Here is a 19,595-nt window from a genome sequence, read left to right as displayed (position 1 = left end):
CCACAGCAACTCTTCCCTTCTAGGCGCGTTTCAGCATCGCTTTAGATGCAACCATCCAGTTTCTAGTCTCAGCAACTGTGCGACAGGTACTGAGGGACGGTGGAAGGGCACAGGTTTTCTCCTACATACACATCTAGAAAAATACATCACGATCAGGTTTTACCGCGTGTATGAATTTTTTTCCCCCAGGATAGCCCTCCCTTTGCTTCCTAGAAAACCACATTTTATCTCTCATTGTAAATTCAAACTTTGCCAAATATGCACACCTTGAACACTCAGAAGAGTTGCAGTCCGGGGCCCGCCGGGGCTGCGGGGAGGCTCCCTGCTGCCTCCCAGGGTTTCGGAAGTCAGAACTCGCACCTGCAGCCCCCCGAGCCGACCTAGCGCGGGAATTTCGAGGGGTTCCGGGGAGGACTGCGGTGTTCGCGGGGAGGCCGCGCGGGGATAGGTGCTGGGGGCTTCGAGTCCCGCGAAGGGACCGCATCTCCGGAGCCCGACCCCGGGCGTTGGCTCAGGCCTTGCAGAAGAGGAGCCAGCCACCCGCCCAGGTGTGGGGGAGGCGGCGCCGGGCCTGCCCGCGGACCTGAGAGCCGAGGGCGCGCCGCTCGCGGGGGCTGGGGGCGCGAGGGGAGGTGCCGCGAGGTGGTTCTCGGCTGCTCCTCAGGTTTCCTCTCCCGCCCGTCGGCCGGCTGCTGGCTGCCGCGCCGCCTCCCTCCCTAGCTCCCTCCCCTCCGCAGCTGGGCCCACTCTGCGGCCTCGGCCCGCCTCGCCCCCGCCCCGGCCTCCTCTGGCTTTCTCTCTCCGCTTCCCCTCGAGCTTCCGAGGAGTCCGCAGCCGCGGGGCGCCCGGGAAGATGGCGGCGGCGGCGGCTGGAGACGGCGGCGGCGAGGGGGGCGCGGGCCTGGGCTGCGCGGCGGGGCCGGGGGCGCGCGAGGGCTCCGTGGACCCCGCGCCCGCCGTGCTGCACCCGGAGGAGGTCGCCGCGAGGCTGCAGCGGATGCGGCGGGAGCTGAGCAACCGCAGGAAGATCTTGGTGAAAAACCTGCCCCAGGACAGCAGCTGCCAGGTGTGGGGACGGTGCTGGGGAGGCGACGCGCCCTGGGGGCGACGAGACAGACTCTGGAGAAAAGCTGCCTCCGAGGTGTCTGGGCAGGAGGAGGAGGGGATCGGCGCAGAGTGCCTAGGACGGCCCCTAGCTTTTACAAAGCTCTTGGGGTTTCCAAGCCTGCAGACAGACCTCCAGGGAGGGGAGCAGAGTAGGAAACTGAGGCTCGGAGCGGCGGCGTAGTGGCTCGTCCAAGGTCACCGGGATAGGTGGCGGCTGCCGCCTAGACTGTTCCGCTCTTTTCTTCTCCTGCAGCCCTTGAGGTAGTTGCAGATGAAGGAGAGTGGAGGTGAGCTATGGAGTTCACATTTGGGGGCCTGAGTCTTTGGGAACACCTCCAGAGGGGCAGAAGGTCCCGCGTGGGGACCTCAGGACTAGGTGTGCCTTGGGGGTGGGGGACGGGATCACGGGAGAGCTGGGAGTGAGTTTTGCTGATGCAGAAGCACTTGACCAAGTTTGTATGAAACAACTTTGTCTCCTCAGTTTGCTAAGGCCCCAGAATAGGGAGGTTGTTACTGCGCTTTGAGGAGCCTTGCAGCCGGGTTGTGCCAAACCAAGTAGGGAAAGATTTGTTCCTCAGTGATTTTGAATGAAGCTTTAAAACTATGCTACTCTGTGTCTTTAATCCAGAAACTCTAAACCTATTTAACTTTTTTTTCTTTCCTGATTGTGAAAGTTACAAATTGCTTTAAGAGAGCTAGAAAATCAGAGAAGTATAAGGGGGAAAAATAGAAATATCCCATAGTACAGATATCTAAAGATAACCATTTTTAACCTAGAATATCATCCTTTCTTTTCTTATGCATATGTGTACATATGTATTTTTGTTTTATCTGAAATTTGAGATAATTTCTTCAATTCTTTGGAGGTTCTTAATTCTCTGATATTCACATATTTCACACCACACACACACACACACACACACACACACACACACACACACATATACACATATATAACTTGAATTTATATGGATTATGATGAGAGGTCCTGGCAGTTGCAGATTTGGGGGAGGTGGGGGTGGGGGTCTCATGTAGTTCCTCCTATAACCTGATGCATGGAATTGGGAGGATTCGTTTCTCAAAATTGCATGGCAGTTCTTCCATGCCACCCACAGAATAATGAGACTAATGCCCTATTATTGTGTTAGACTTTAGAGAGACACTCACAATAAATATGAGCCTATAACCTTTATAACTCATATGCATGTGGGGATTTCTGTTTCAAAATGCAAGGTCTGTTGTTAATATTGTCTGTTGATATAGTGTGTCTTGTCCCTCTTTCAACTTTTTTCATTCTACCTTTGTCCACTTCTTGTCAGTCAGATAATGTTTTGCATTACTATGAATAAAGACACCTGCAATGACCTGATTTGGAGAGGGAGGCTTTAGAGAAGCAGATGGCATTTCTAAAAAACAAATTAAAGAAATAACAGCTCTGTGTGTAGATAATCTAGGAGAAGATGGAGAATGTTTTGATTTCCTTTGTAGAATGTCAACTATTTTTGTCACAGCATTTTCTTGCATTAATTCAACATATATTTAAATGCAAAATTCAAGACAGTTCTATTTTTGCTTTGTTGTTGGTATTTTTTCATTCCCTTTTTCAAAAGCGGTGAAAAACATATCCAAGGATCTTATAAAAGGAATAATTTCAATTAGATCTGGTTTATGGGTGGAGAGAGACTCTCTGAGAATTACAATGTAATTTCAATTTTTTCAGATATTCTTTCTGTTATGAATTTTTAAAATCTTAAATCTTAGGATTTTCTGTGAAGTAGCAAGCATAAATGAGCAAATAAAATGGGGTTGTGGCTCAGTGGTAGAGCATTTACCTAGTATGTGTGAGGCACTGGGTTCAACTCTCAGCACCATATATAAATAAATGAATAAAGTAAGGCCCATCAACATCTAAAAAATTTTTTTTTTTAAATGGGTGAACAGGGGCTGGGGTTGTGGCTCAGTAGTAGAGCACTTACCTCGGACATATGAGGCACTGGGTTCGATCCTCAGCACCACATAAAAAAAAATAAACAAAATAAAGATATTTTTTAAAAACTCAACATAATTAAAAAAGAAGTTGGGGTGAACATTCTCCTTGTATAGATGAGTCCATTACTGTCAAGTGAAGTATCTTAAAATTTTTATGCAAAGTTAAATTCTTACCCAAGGTTTTTGAGATCTCAAGTTCCATGTAAAAGAACACACACACACACACACACACACACACACACAGCTTGTTTTCATGCTTGTCCTAGCATTTATATTTTCTCTATAATTTCCATAATGCTTTTAATATTTCTGATGTGGTTTTAAAATATATGAGCAATTCAGTTTTAGGTTATATATAAGGTTTTCTGAGTAGTATTGTTTTTTCCCCCATCATCTTTAGTACTTTACTCCCTTTATTAGTTTTTTGATCACAATTACAACTATTAGTTGTCTGTATTACAAAAATAAGTAAGATAGTGGAGCGCAGTGGTGTATGCTATAATCCCAGTGACTAGGGAGGCTGAGGCAGGAGGATTGCAAATTCAAAGTATCTTCAGCAACTTAGCAATGCACTTAACAACTCAGTGAGACTCTAAATAAAATATAAAAAGGGACTGGGGGTATGGCTCAGTGGTTAAGCACCCTTAGGTTCAATCCCCTGTACAAAGGAAGGAAGGAAGGAAGGAAGGGAAGGAGGGAGGGGGGGAGGGAGGGAGGAAGAAAAGGAAAGTCCAAAATATGGTAATTTCTAAAAGCAATTAAAAGCTTTTCCTATAGATAATTTTTTTTTGTTGAGAATTGCTGTTTTTATTGGTCCAGTAAAATTATAATTTACTTCACTTATTTTTTCCAAGTTGTAATATTTTCACGAATATGTTCAGCATGTTTTTTTTTGAGTTTTGTCATAATTCAGTTTCCCTTGATAGTTTTAATGTCTGTTTAGTTTTATTTTGTTTCTCAGTGGCTATATTTTGCTGTCAACTTACTAATGAAGACTTAACTTTAATTTTGCTTTGTGCCTCTTAACCAGCAAGGCCTACATTAAATTACCTGTGCCATAACCACAAATTTTCCCTGTGAGATGATTAATGTGGCTTTTATTCAATTATTAAATATTCAGATATCTCAAATACTTAAGCTTCTTTTTCAGAAGAGAGTCTGTGCTTAGTCATTCATTTATTTTACAGTTTCACATTAAGGATTGAAGGCGTTCTTAACTCTGATTCTCAGGCTGTGTAATTATGTCTTTAGAAAAACTATTGCCTGGTAGCTGATTAGTAGGAACCCATTGATTTTTTTTTCTTAACATTTTGAAAACATGGGTACTACTTTTAAAACATAGTTTTCATAAATCAAATTTTGTTTAATTTGTGGTATCACATTTATAGGAGCATGCCACAGGTTCATAGTTACTGTGATTTAAAGGTACATTGAAAATACTATTTTTAAGTGGAGCTTTTAGAGGTATGTGTATTAAATACCTTAGAAGTTCAACACAAATACCTTTATATTAGTAAGTTCTCAAAAGTTTTTTTCATTGAGTAATTACTGTACATTCAATCAGATCCTGACTGGTCTGCCTCCTCAACTTTCCAGAATCTTCCTGGCGTTTTTGTTTCCACAGCCTCAGGTCTGGTTTAGGGCTTTTTATCTCCTGCACAGACTATTTATACTTTTCAGATTGTCATCTACTGTTCTGGTCCTGTGTGCTTTAGCCTGTCCTTCAAACTTCTTCTCTTGAAACATCCTCCTAAAGTACAAATCTGATCATATCAATATCTCACTTTAAAAAAGCAATCCAGCAAACAAAAATCCTAGTGCCTTCACGTTTCCCGTACTGCTTCTTAAAGTTTTCCTCAGATTATCTGGCACCCACCTCCACACCTCTCCCCTGCTACCAGGAGCACTTTACCACTGAGCTATATCCCTGACCCTTTTATTAAACTTTATTTTGAGACAGGTCTTACTAAATTGCCCAGGCTGGCCTTGAACTTGAACTTGTGATTCTCCTTCCTCATCCTCCCTACCCAAGTCACTGGGATTACAGGTGTGCACTCATCTTCAAATTGTTCTTAGAAGTTAAAAAAATAAAAATTAGTGGCTCTAAATTAGACTACTAGAAGAGTGAAGTTGCTTTGAGGTTTTGTGTTCTGTCTGAAAAATTCACATTCATTTGATGTTGTAATAGCATTGAATCCAATTTAAAACCAGTGATTGACTTCTAATTTTTTTTTAAAAACTTGATACTATTAGAAGATATACTGTATTTATATGACTTTACATATTCCTTTGTTAACAGGAGTACTTTGAAAGGTATGACAGGATAGAAATCTAAAATTCTTAGTTTTTACGTGATGGGTCAAGTCACATTTGCAGTCTCATTTCTTATTAGTCCTGCACTGGATTCTGCTCCAGCTTCTCAAGCTATCTACTCCACATACTTCACGCTTCTGTGATTTGAATATTTACAGTAATGTCATTCAGTGTTGTGTTTTATAATGTAATTATAGTGAAAAATTCATTGTGGTTGATATTTATAATTATCACAATTATTTATAGTGAATAATTTATACTTAATAATATTGTGTGACTACTGGTTCTTATTCAGAGTAGCCACTGTGTATAGATGGCAATGTGTCCATACTCTTTTTGTGACTAAATTTAGAACTTTGATTAGTTAAGGTAATGTCCTAATCTATGTTTGTTGCTGCATTTCTAGAAATTGCCTATATTTTAACTTCTCATTCAATAGCATTGTTATTGGGGTTTCAAAATGGAAAAAAAGACTGGGGATATATCAAGTTTTAGGCCCTAAGTTCAATCTCCAGCAACACACACACACACACACACACACACACACACAAATGGAGAAAATGGGCATTTTCTTTCTATTTTGTATTCACTCACTTAGTTTTTTCTCATGTCTTGTGACTATACACATGTTTTGTTTTTCATGTGTTGTTTTAAAATATGAGTTTCAGGGCTGGGGATGTGGCTCAAGCGGTAGCGCGCTCGCCTGACATGCGTGCGGCCCGGTTCGATCCTCAGCACCACATACCAACAAAGATGTTGTGTCCGCCGAGAACTAAAAAATAAATATTAAAAATTCTCTCTCTCTCTCTCTCTCTCTCTCTCTCTCTCTCTCTCTCTCTCTCTCTCTCTTCCCTCTCTCACTCTCTCTTAAAAAAAAAAATATGAGTTTCAATTGTGAGTGCTTAGGGCCAAAATCCAGGATTTTGTCTCCTGATTTCTTCTGTTTGTATTTATCCTCTTTTTAGTAAAGCCACTGACCTTTAAAATTATATCCTCTCACCTTGGGTTTTATAAATTTTCATTTCAAGGTACCCTATTATGGTAGTTAATTCAGAAGCTTGATTATTAATTTCTGGAGATCCATTTGAAAGCATAGTATTATCAATTAAACAGCTTTTAGAATTACAAGTCACCAAATGTAAGAAACTGATTGATCTTATCTTTAAATTTTACTTATTTCCTAGGCTGGGGTTGTGGCTCAGTGATAGAGTGCTCACCTAGCACTTGTGAGGCACTGGGTTCAATCCTTAGCGCCACACAAAAATAAATAAATAAAATAAAGTTATATTTTAAAAAATTACTTACTTTTGTTTTTCTTTTACATTAGTATAAAAGCAATAGAAGTTTCGCACATATGTTGTATCCATCAACTGTAGAATTTTAAAATACACCTTGTTTTCTTTAACAATATATTCAGAAATTACAGACTGTTTTTTAAAAAAAATAAATATTATTCACTTTTTTGGACAATTTGAGATGTTTTCTCATTTTGAAATTATTTGTTTTAAATAAAAAATGCAGTTTTAGGGGCTGGGGATGTAGTTAGGTGGTAAAGTACTTGCCTAGCATGTACAAAACTGTGAGTTCAATTTCTAGCATTACTACCAAAAAGAAAGAGAGGAAGAAAGAAAAGAAAGGAAGGCTATTTTGCTTACTTACAAAAGTTACTTATTTTAGTGTAATTTATGATTCTTAAAAATTCCCCATTACATTTTCATTTCTGATGTAATTAAGTAGAATAGAATTGTGAGTTCTGCTGCTTTTCTGTGTGCTTTGTTTTCCTATTCCCAGTGTAACAAGGGCTCTGAAAGCTGCTAAAGAAATATACTTCTAGATTTCTGGGACACCACTGCCTCCTCAAGTTCCCCGTCTTGGCAGAAATTCTTGAAAAGTGTTTCAGAAATGCTGTTCTCTGCTCTGAAAACACATTCAAGAAGAGGAAGAGTACTTTGTGGTTAGCATCACAACGTTGTGTGTTAACAGCCAGTCACCAAACTTCTCACATAATCTATAGACTATTTCCTAGTTAATGAATGACTTATGCTTAGAAATTGTTCTTTAGAGTTGCAACATGTTTTTCCACCAAAAGAATGTATTCGATGGTATTCATTTTTGCAGGTTAGTACTTTAATGTCTATTTAAATGGCTTCTGAAATGTAAGATTATACCAAGTCCTGCAATAGCATTGAATCAGCTTTGTACGTAGAAACAGAGACTCTCCCACCTACCAAGTTCCTGATATGTGCTCCTGTGTTTTAAGGCAGAACTCAAGAAGGAAGGAATTAAATGGAATTTGCCTTTTAGATAAATAAGATACAGAAGATCAGGGAAGCATTGAGTGAAGGCAACTCTGATAGAAGGATGTTGCTGTAGCAGGGTGGCCCTGTTACTAACCCCCTCAATTTTGTTTCCTGATTTCTTCTGTTTGTACTTATCCTCCTTTTGGTAAAGCCACTGACCTTTAGGAGATTTCGGAACTCACTGCTTATCTGTGGATATAAAATTCATACTTAGCTCTCTTTATCCCAGCAAAAATAGGTAAACTAGGGAATGTTAAAATGTAAATAAAGAAAATAAAATTTATAAAGATCCTAAAATTGCTCACCAGGAGCCCCAGCTCTGTGTGTATTTCTGTTTGCCTAGGTACAACTGTCTTCATTGGAAGTGGGCAGTGTGCACTTAGAGGGTAATAAGTGACAAGAGGGCAGATCAGATCCCCTTGGACACTTGGCTCTCTTATATTTTGGATGATGGTTATCAACCAAGGACAGTCCTTCCTTGGTTGTTATGCTAAGTATCTTCCACTTGCTCTTCCATCTGTGCTCCACCCTTCAAGCCTGCTCTGTGTCTGGGGAGGCTAACCTGCATGGTGGATTGCATTAACAAGGTTCTCTTAACCTCTGCTTGCCTGTGGCCATAGCCACTAGTGGGAGATCAGCAGATGGAGGAGAGTGAGATCAGAGCTTGTCCTTCACCCCGCTCCCTCTCTACCAGGTTACTGTGGGTTGGCTGCTTCCTCTTCAAAGGTCAGTTTTTTATGCTGTGGTTCTCTCCATTACAACTAAGCTCACTGGGTTGTCATAACCTTTCCCCTTATCTACTTAGATGCTAGGAGGAGTGGCTAGCCATAGAGTTTCTTTAAGTCATTGTAGATCATCTGTTATAAAAAATTCTTTCTAGGATTAGGGGTGTAGCTCAGTGGTAGAGCACTTGCCTAGCACATGTAAGGTACTGGGTTCAATTCTCTGTGCCACATAAAAATAAATAAATAAAATAAAGGTATTTTGTCCATCTACAACTAAAAATAAATATTAAAAAAAATCTTTCCAGTTACTTAGGTTTGAATGTACCATCTGTTTCTTGCTGGGACCCCAATACTGTTACTCACTCAGTCTGCTTCCTTCCTCTTGTCTTTCTTAATTGTACCCAGGTTTTCCTTTGAGGACCCATCACTCCCTCATTATTTAGCAAATCTATGAATTGGATGGGTTTTATCTCTATTCCCATGACATAAATCAAAGAACATGAATCTTCCCTTTTACAAGAGGGATTGGTCAAAGAACAGGCAGTAACCTGGACCTAAGCAATTATTCCTGGTAGTAGGCTGGCCATAATGATGGTTTCAGCCTGCTATAACACAGAAGACTAGGATTTTTGTTGGTTGTTAAGGTAAGTAATTTTCTTTCTCCTCACTGGACATAAATACAGGGAAATGTAGCCACTGTTGCAGCTGACAGGGGACAGAGTCAACATTCAGAGGAGGACTGGAGTCCCGATCAGACTGTCTGCAGCTTAACCTATCTCTGGATTTTATGGTTATGCAAGCCATTAATTCCCTTTGTTTCACTTATTTCAAGTTGGGTCTTGTGTTACTACCAACAAATAGTATCCTACTAATAAAGAATTTTAATAAAAAATGTAAAATCTCAGTATTGGAAGGAATGGTGCATGGCATTTTTGCTCAACTCGTGAATTCAATTTAGAGCATCCTCAACACATGTTTAACACCTTTCGTTTCAAAGAAATGACTGTTTTCTAAAGTGTCCTGTCTCCAGACAGCTTTCTTTGTTATATGTTTCTTAATTATATTGAACATGTAAAATTTATTTCCTTGAAGTTTTGATTTCTTGATCTAATGTCTACCTTCCAATCATACATAGAACTTAAAATATTCTCTTTTTTGACTTCAAACTTAAGTTTCTTCAAATCACTAGTTCTTAGTACATGACTCCAAGTTTCCTGATCTTTTCAGTTATTTTTCTCTGAACATACACCATCATCCTTTTGTCATTACATTTTCTAAAACATGTGGTAGTCTTCATTGAGTTCTCCCAGCCTGAATAAACTTCTTTTTCCTCTGGATGTCTATAATTGCAGTAATAGCTCAGTTTTTTTTGTGTGCCTGCCATTGCCAGGCATTGTGTTTAGAGCATTGTTTACATTTAATCCTCATTTTAAACCTACAAATCAGAATTTCTTCTCCAGATAGGGAAACAGATGCAGAATTAATATTAAGGAAGTACCCCAGATCATTTGGCTAATAAGTGGTAGACTGGAGGGCTAATGTTTGTTTGATTCCAAAGCTCATATTCTTATCTCACACTGTATTATACTATACTTCCTCCCTGCACACACTGTATTCTAAGCATTACAAAGGGCAAGGATCATGTCCTATTTACCTTTGTATCACCAATGTTTAACCTAGAACCTGATACATGTTGCAAGGGAAATATAGAACAGAAGAGGACTACTCACCTACTTTGTTCTGAAGTGCTACATTCCTGTTAATATGTCTGACACATATATGGCAAGCTCTTAGGTTTGATTTGTTGGATGAATAAATTTTGAAGTGTAAGACTATGTTAGCGTTTTAGACAATTCACTTGTAATTATGCTATCATTCAACTGTCTATGTCTTATGTGCATGTTGAAAGTATAAACCCTCTCTCTGAAAAAATTGCATGTAACTTCAGGGGGTTATGGATCTCTTGTGGCCTATCTTGATCTCACCACAGAACTGTAGACCCTAGGTTGAAAAATGTTGTTGTTGTTGCAGATCAGCATGATTCTGATCTTGTCTTTGGAACATCACCTGATCCAGAGCTGCTTATTGAGAAGTGTCTTCATCAGAAATTTCTGTGGGCCACATTTATGCATAGGTGGGGTGATTCTCCATCTGGGCAGGAATGCAAATAAGGTTCCTTGACTTTGTTTTTTGTTTGTTTGTTTTTAAGTCCATTGTCAAACACTTCAAGTTAGAGATCAAAGCTTATTGCTCTCTGGTCATGCAGTAATCCATGACTGACCCTTTAGAAAGTGCACCTGGCACAGAGTGGATGCTCAATAAAATTTTCTCTTAACAAGTTTTCAAGGAGTTACAGTGTAATATTTCCCCATTCACACTTGTTAAAATTCAGAGATTGGTACAAAGATATTTCTCTTTAAAACATCATGAACAGTATTTATTGTATAATTTAGTGTTTTTCTCAATGAGTATTTCTTGCTTAAAAAAAAAAAGTTTGCCTGTTGTTAGATTTTATTTATGCAACTTATTGAAAGCCCTTAAACTTATTTTCTGGGTACTTTATGCTTAACTTTGTGTTTATTTAGTATCATTGTCTTTAGATTTGTAAACTTCTTTTCCTCTTTGCATTTTCTTTGTGTCTTGAGAACTTACTGATAGATGTGTGTTACCACCTGAATGCCAAAATAGCATTAGAATTCACTGAACTTGTATTTGTACTTGCCTTCACTGTCTCTCTTTTTCCTGCCCCCCCTCCTCTATCCTACCCTACCCCCCTGCCCTGGAAAGTTGGGTTTTATGTCTCTCTCAACTCATTGTGGTGATTATCTGCTTTTAGTTCCCAGACTGCCTTTATTTCCTGGACTTTGGATCTTCTATTACCTTACTAGTTTAACTACACTCTATTGATTCCAAGTTAGTTTCTATTTCTCTGATTTTATATTTTCTAAGTTTTTTGCAACCTGTACTACACTAAAAGTGATGGCAATAAAAAACATGTGCATGGAAATTTTAAAATTTTGAAATAATCTCAAACTTAGAAAAATGGTATGTACTGCACATTCTCTTTCCTTTAATCATTTGAGAATACTATCGTTACTCATGTTGATGCTTAAATTGTTTTAAATTTGGGCAGTAGGAACCTCTTTAAGCTTGTTCCTGTGTCTTTTTGTGTTGTTGTTACTGGGACTGAACCTATGGGGCACTTAACCACTGAACCACATTCTCAGCCCTTTTTATTTTTGATTTTGAGACAAGGTCTCACTGAGTTGCTTAGGGCCCAGCCAAGTTGCTTAGGCAGACTTTGAACTTGTGATTCTCCTGCCTTGGTCTACTGAGCTGCTAGGATTATAGGATTACACCACCATGCTCAGCTCCTGTGTCTTCTTTGAAAATAAGTTGTTATTTCTGAAACACTTGAGATTTACAGAAAAAGTTGCAAAGATAGTACCTAGATTTACCATATATCCTTTACCTAGATTATCCTAATGTTATATCTTGTATAAAACCTAGGTACATTAGTCAAATTAAGAAATTTACTTTGGTATTTGTTATTATTATTAACTGAACAACAGACTATTTGTATTTGTATTTATTTATTTTTTAGTTGTAGTTGGACACAATACCTTTATTTATTTATATGTGGTGCTGAGGATCGAACCCAGTGCCTCACATGTACAAGGCAAGCACTCTACCACTGAGCCACGACCCCAGCCCCAACTATTTGTATTTTATTAGTTTTTTCACTTACGTCCCTTTTCTGTTCCAGGATCCAACAAAGGATGCCATGTTTCTTTTAATCACTTTGTCTCCTTAAGCCTCCATTCAATGACAGTTTTTCCTTCTTTTCATGACCTTGCAGTTTGGATCAGTAATATTTTAGAATGTCATCATGCTGTTTTTCTAATGATTTTCTTTTTTTTTTGATTAGTTGTTCAAAACATTACATAGCCCTTGACATATCATATTTCATACATTTGATTCAAGTGTCTAATGATTTTCTGAGATAATACAGTGCCTGATTTCTTTTAGGGGAAAATACTACTGAGAAGCCAAGATCTGTGGAATCTAGATTTCTCATTGCCATTAGGTCTCAATGGGGCAGTTCATTTTGATAGAGCAGCTATAAATGTGTGCATGTGCATACACATACACATACATTTATACCTATCTGTCTATTGAAAATAATAAGTTCCCCCTCACATCAAATTACAGTGGGCAGAGAAGGGTGTAGCTTGGTAGTAGAGTACTTGCTTAGAATGCACAAGGCCCTAGATTTGATCCCCAGCACCACAAAAGAAGAAAGCAATCCAACACTGTACAGTTCATCCTGTATGGCTTCATTCTGTTCCCTATCTGTAACTCCTTTCTCTTACACAAATTTGATGTTCATTATCCTTGATCAGCCCCCTTTTATGTATTCAGTTTCCCATCACTCCTGCAAATGCCTGCCTCCTCTCCATATTCACCTCCTGCTCAGAGTCATCCTGCCTGTGTGAGGACCTCCTCACTTCTAATACTCTGTGCAAGCTTCCTTCATGTGTAGATGCCTTCCAAACCCTGCTGGAGCTTCGAAACCTGACTTACTAAGATAGCTTGTGTCAAGTACATGTAGGGTATAGTAAAAGATATCTAGCAGTAGTAGTATCAGTTGTGCCAGAATTCTAAAAATGGTCCCTACAGATATTCTGTCCTAATCCAAAGGACTGTAACTGTGGTGGGGTATTACATGTGCCGTTGTTATGTTACATGGTAAAAATGAATTGTTGCTGATCTAGTTAAGGTCGCTAATCTGATTTAGGGTTAGTCAAAAGTGACATTACTAGCTGGGTGTGGTGACCACTCCTGTAATCCCAGAGGGTCTGGAGGCTGAGGCAAGTGTTGCCTCAGTCTAAGTTAGATATCCAGGCAGGCTCTACTGGGTTGCTTAGGCAGACTTTGAACTTGTGATCTTCTTGCCTCGGCCTACTGAGCCAGCCTTAGCAATTTAGCAAGTATGTAAGCAACCTAGTAAGATCCTGTTTCAAAATAAGAAATAAAAAGGGCTGGGGATGTGGCTCAGTGGTTATCAATCCCTGGTACAAAAAATAAAATGAAAAGACATTAATAGGTATGACTAGTCTAATCACATGAGTCCTATAAAAGTAGTGCTTACTCAGGCTGGTAGCAAAAGGAGATGTCAGAGAGAATTGAAGCTTAGGAAAGATATGATTCAGGAGAGCTGTTTTTGAAGTTGGAGTATCTACCACAAGGATTTAGAGTAATCTGTAGTTGCTGGAGTGATCCCTAGCTGACAGGCTGCAAGAAAATAGAGATTTCAGTTCTACAATCACAAGGACCTCTAATGAACGGAAGGGGATAAGGGATTCTTCCTCAGAGCCTCCAAATAAGAGCCTAGCTTGTGTCGGTCTTGGGAAATCCTAAAGAGAACCCAGTAGAGCCTGCCTGGATATCTGACTTAAAGAATTATGAGATAATAAATAGTTGTCATTTTAAGCAGCTTAATGTGTGGTCTTTGTTCACAGAAATACAAAATGAATACAGTAGTACATGGAGGTAACACTTGAAAGGAAATTATTTTACACATGTGTGGTTATTCTTTGGAACAGAAGACCATCTAAATCTAACTCCTAGAGATTAAAGTCCTCTTCCTCATAGGAAAAACTCATAGATTATGTAATGCTAATTAATTTTATGTATGTTTTTTCCAGAAATGAGTTATGTATTAGGTAACTATAAAATATATGTTCATATTTTCTTCTGAGCACTTTAAACATATATTGGTTCACATTAAGACTAGAAAATAATCTCAGGAAAAATGGAGTTGATGACAATCTGTAGAGACAAATATGTATGCATTTAATAAATATCAAAGGGCTGCTATTGGCAAACAGTGCTGGATCTTGGAGATCTGTTTACACACTAAGCAGAGACATGATATTTACTGTTGTTAAGTCCACAATGTCATGAAGATACAGGTATACAAACAGTTAAAATATGGATGGTAGAGGATGGGGAGGTGAAATATGCTATGGAAACACAAGGAAAAGATCTAACCAGACCTGACAGTCTCCTTGGAGAAACTCCTCTGAGAGAAAGATGTAGCTAGGAGAAGAAAGAGGAAGATGGGTGTAGAATAACCATGGTCCTAGGAACAAAGATATACAAGCCCTGGGCTCGCTTTGGCAGCACATATAACTGTAATTGGAATGATACAGAGAAGATTAGCATGGCTACTCTGCAAGGATGACATGCATATTTGTGAATTATTCCTTCTTTTTAGTAGCTAGGGAAAAAAGACTGGGGATTTGTCAAATACATTTTTGATTGAATGTTGTGTGTGTATATGTAATGTGTGATTTTGAAAATAAACAGCAAGGATGATGGGGGAAAAGTGGTGGGTGTACTGAGTCCTAAAGACAAGAAAAAATTAGGTCATTGTGGCTGAGGCACAGGGCTTGAGAGGGATAGTGGTAAAACTTAAGGCTGGCCCATTAAGCAGGGTCAGATAATTAAAAATTTATAGGCCATATTAGGGAGTTGGGATTTTATTTTAAGGGAAATGAGGAGCCACTGAAATATTTAAATGAGGGAGTGATGCAGTCAGATGTCTAGCTGTCAAAAAGGAGTTATGTTGCTTTTGTTCTCATCTCCAAGGAATTTGCATGGTAGGCATTCCAAACTTTGTTTTTGCTGTATCCCATTCTAAGGTTAGGAGTTCAGCGATGCAGTGAGATACAGGAATGTGATAGGAATGACTATTTTGTGGACTTTATTTTCATAACAGTGATAGCTGAGATACAATGTAGTCTAGGAGTTCATCGTGTTTGCTCTGAATTCTGTTGGCCTCGGTTGAACCCCAGCTCCATCACATGCTGTTTGAACAAGTCCCCTAATTTCTCGAGGCCCCAATGTCTTCGTCTTTAAAATTAGAGCAATAAGATCCAGCTTGTAGAATTGCTAGGATTAAATGAGATAATGTCTATAAAGTGCAAGGGATAAGACAATCAATCAGTACATTACCATTATCTCTCTGCTAATAACAATGTTGAAAGTTTATTAATTTTTTAAGGCCAAATCAAAATGTTCTTCTGGCAAAAAAAAAAAAAAAAAGTGGGTCTTCAAATGAACTTTCCAGCAAAACAACTTCCCTGAAAGCAGTTAAAAATTTAGCCAAGTTAAAATGGATGCCATGTCCACTCAGCTAATATCATGAAATGTAGTATATGATAGGCCCTGTGTTGAGTCCCCAAAACTTATTTTCTGGTACAGTTCAAAGAAAAAAAAATGCAGTTCTAAATGTGTTTCAAAGCAAAAAATAAGAGCTTAGGAATGAAGTTTGAATAAGAATTTGGAGATTATTGGCATGAAGATGGGATTTTGGTTATTTCAATATATGCAGAAAAAGCATTGGACAAAATTGAATACCTATTTATAATTAAAAACCCATAGCAAGGAAACCCCCTCAACTTAAAGATTATCTAGAAAAAACAAAATTAATCACATTCATTGGCAAAATATTGACATCTTTCTCTGAGATTAGAAAAAATAGTGGGATCATGACTAGTTAATATCCTACTGGAAATGCTAGCTAGCATAATACAGCTAAAACACATCTAAAGATCCAAAATATGCCTGTAATCCCAGTCTAGAGGCTAAGGCAGGAGGATCTCAAGTTTACAGCCAGCCTCTGCAAAAGTGAGGCACTGAGCAACTCAGTGAGACCCTGTCTTTAAATAAAATACAAAATATGGCAGGGGATATGGCTCAGTGGCCGAGTGGCCCTGAGATTAATCCCCAGAATAAATAAATAAATAAATATGCAAAATTTCTATTTACAGACATAATTGCATATAGAGAAAATACTTGACAACCTATCAGAATTCAGTAAGTTTAGAAAGAACTGATATATGCAAGGTCAGTATGTAAATATCAATGATACTTTTTATGTACTTATATTGTTATGTTTTTTTAATGTACTATCAATTGCTAAAAATTAAAATCTATTGCATTTTTAAATCAATGTAAATTAATATCAAAAATAGGAAATACAGGGGATGTATTTAAAATATGGATGGTAGAGGATGGGGAGGCGAAATATGCTATGGAAACACAAGAAAAAGATCTAACTAGACCTGACAGGCTCCTTAGAGAAACTCCTCTGAGACCATGGTAGAGCGCTCACCTAGCATGCATGAGGCACTGGTTTTGATCCTCAGCACCACATAAAGGTAAAATAAAGATATTATGTCCACCTAAAACTAAAATATAAATATTTAGAAAGTTCAAAAAAATATGAAATGCGGTACAAGAAATCTAGTAAAAGAAATGTAAAATCTCTATACTGAAGACCATAAATATTTTAGAGAAAAATTTAAGATGCAAATAAATAGAAGAGCATTCTGTAATTAAGAATTGGAAGACTCAATTTTTAGATGTCACTTCTCAATTTGATCTTTAGTGTCAGTGTAGTACCATTCAAAATCCTAGTAATTTTTTAAAATTTTATTTTATTTGTTGTTATTTTTATGTGGTGCTGGGGTTGAACCCAGTGCCTCATGCATGCTAGGCAAGCGCTCTACCACTGAGCCACAACCACAACCCCATAGTAGGTTTTTTTTTTAATGGAAACTAATAAGCTGGTTCTAAAATTTATATATAATTGCAAAGGACTTAGAATAGCTAAGATAATTTTGAAGGAAAAAAGTTGAAAGACACAATGAGATTTCAAAACTCACTTAAAGTATAGTAATTCATAGAGTGTGATATTGGTACAAGGACACACAGACCAGTGGAATACACTAGAGAGTCCAGAAATTAACCCACATGCAACACAGCAGTTCAGCAAGGATAAGAATGGCCTTTCCCGTAATGGTGCTGGAGCAGTTAGATAATCATATGCCGAAAGTTGACTCCCTACCTAAAACCATTTAGAAAAAGGTTTTAAAGATGAATCATCACCCAAATGTAAATGCTAATAGGAAAGACAGTAGAATTGAATTGGACAAAACTTTCCAATGTTCATATAGGAATACACCACCAGTGAAACTCCACATCACGTACAACCAAAAGAATGGGATCCTAATTAGAATAAGTTATACTCCATGTATATGTATATGTATGTGTAATATGTCAAAATACACTCTGACATCATGTATATCTAAAAATAGCAAATTTTTAAAATTGAAACAAAATAAAAATAAGAAAAGAATATACACTTTCCAGAAGAACAATAATGTTATGACTTTGAGTAGGTAAATATTTCTAAACAGGACCCAAAAAGCATTAATCAGGAAAGAAAGTATGGTAGATTGGATAGGAAAAAGATTGGAACAAACATTTTACACACAAAAAGGGTATATCCAAATGGCCAGTAAATAAATGGAAAGTTCCATAACATTATTACCCATCAAGGAAAAGGGCAGTAAGACCATAGTTAGACACACTTACATTCCCACCAGAATGCGTCAAGTAAAATAATGGATGATACCAGGTGGGATGTGGAGCAACAGGAAATCATGTTCTGCTGGAGCATGTATAATTGTTTCATAATTTTCAGAAAACCTGTATAATTTATATTAAGGATAAACAAATACAATATTAGTTAAAAAAAAAAAAAAAAACCTGAGCCTGGCTAAATAATAGAGAAAAGAGGCTTATCTTCTGATCCAAGATTGAGGCCCAGTGTGATGATGGCCTTCTTGCTGGCAAAGTCCTAAGGCAGCACAGGGCATCACATGGAGATTGGGAGCATTCATGTGTATCCTCTGGTCTCTCTCCTATAAAGCCACCAATATTTAGACATTAGGGTTCTACCCTGAAGACTTTATCAGGTCCTCTTCACTTCCTGAAGGCCCTACCTCTAAAAAATCTTTACCAGATTAAGTTTTCATCCTCTTAATCCTTACAATGAGGATTAACTCCAACATGAGTTTTGGAGAGTACAAACCATATTCAAGCTGCAGCATATATCTACCATATAATTCAACAATTCTATGTATATTTTACTCAAACTTGATTCCTGATTTTTATTTTGAATAGTCCCAAACTAGAAGCAACATCAATAGAGCGGGTATTTGATTTATGGGATATCACAAAGCTATGTCACTTAAGATGGTATGATATTAGCACAGGAAAGACAGAATTTCTAATGGGACAGAAGCAAGAGGCAAACAGATTCATGTGTACCTGAGAACTTGATATTTGAGAGAGACAGCTTTGCTGATCATCGAGGAAAGAATTATGGCTTGATGGTTGTCAACATGGGGAAAAATAAAATTAATTTCCATATGGAGAAGAAAAAATCCTAACACTATCTGAAAACTAATTCCAAACTGACTAAATGCTGAAATGTGAAAAAAAATCAAAACTCTTGGGAAACAAAAGAAAATATATTTTTCTATAGGAAAGGACTTCTTAAGGCACAAAACCTACAAATTTAAGGGAATAGAGTGATAAATGAAAAACGTCACCAGAAGTCCTCACAAATAAATAGAACGACAGACTACATAGTAGGACAGTATAGTTATAATTCCATTAATTACAAAGAATGAGTATTCAGGTGTTTTAAAAAATTTTTCAAGGAGGGGAAAAAGACAAGCAGAAAAACTGGTAATAGTGATAAGTAAATGTTTTTAGAAGATGAAATAAAGAATTGGCAAATAAACATGAAATGATGCCTGTATCACTTGGGGTTAGAAACAAAAGCGATAGGATATATACACTGTAAAATATGTGTGTGTAAAGATTTATTTTAAAGAAATGGTTCACATGATTGTGGGGGCTAGCCAGTCCAAGATCTGTAGGGAGTATTTGGTTTAGTTTTTTGTTGTTTGTTTTCTGGGAATTGAACTTGGGGACGCTCTTCTACTGAGCTACATCCGCACCCTGTTTTATTTTTTATTTAAAGACAGTCTCACTATGTCGCTAAATGTCTGGCCGAGTTGCTGAGGCTGGCCTCGAATTTATGATTCTCTTGCCTCAGCCTCCCCAGTCACAGGGATTACAGGAATCCACTACTGGACCTAGCTTCTGTAGTCTTAAGGCAGAATTTCTATGCCAGGAAACATTAGTTTTGATCTTATAGCCTTTAACTGATTGCATGAGGCCCTACCCACCTCACCTACAGCAATCTCTCCTTTACTTAAATCAGTTGGTTGTAAAT

At 38.1% G+C, this 19,595-nt stretch overlaps 1 protein-coding gene across 4 annotated transcripts in view; it reads left to right on the top strand.

Moving 5' to 3' along the window:
- The first annotated feature begins 372 nt into the window (after window positions 1-372).
- The window catches only part of RAVER2 (ribonucleoprotein, PTB binding 2), a 104,257-nt gene continuing 85,034 nt past the window's right edge, over window positions 373-19,595 (top strand). For 3 of the 4 annotated variants that reach the window (XM_081306342.1, XM_081306340.1, XM_081306341.1), the window contains exon 1: window positions 373-1,066. In XM_081306342.1, the coding sequence (XP_081162468.1) occupies window positions 854-1,066 (213 nt within the window). In that variant the 5' untranslated portion in view covers window positions 373-853. The remainder of the gene's footprint in view (window positions 1,067-19,595) is intronic. The other variant, XM_081306339.1, reaches the window with a different exon arrangement.

The sequence above is a fragment of the Spermophilus citellus genome (assembly GCF_964194105.1).
Source record: "Spermophilus citellus genome assembly, chromosome: 9".
Lineage (NCBI taxonomy): Eukaryota > Metazoa > Chordata > Mammalia > Rodentia > Sciuridae > Spermophilus > Spermophilus citellus.
The sequence above is the reverse complement of the archived record's forward strand: the minus strand, read 5'-3'. Positions and strand labels throughout refer to the sequence as shown.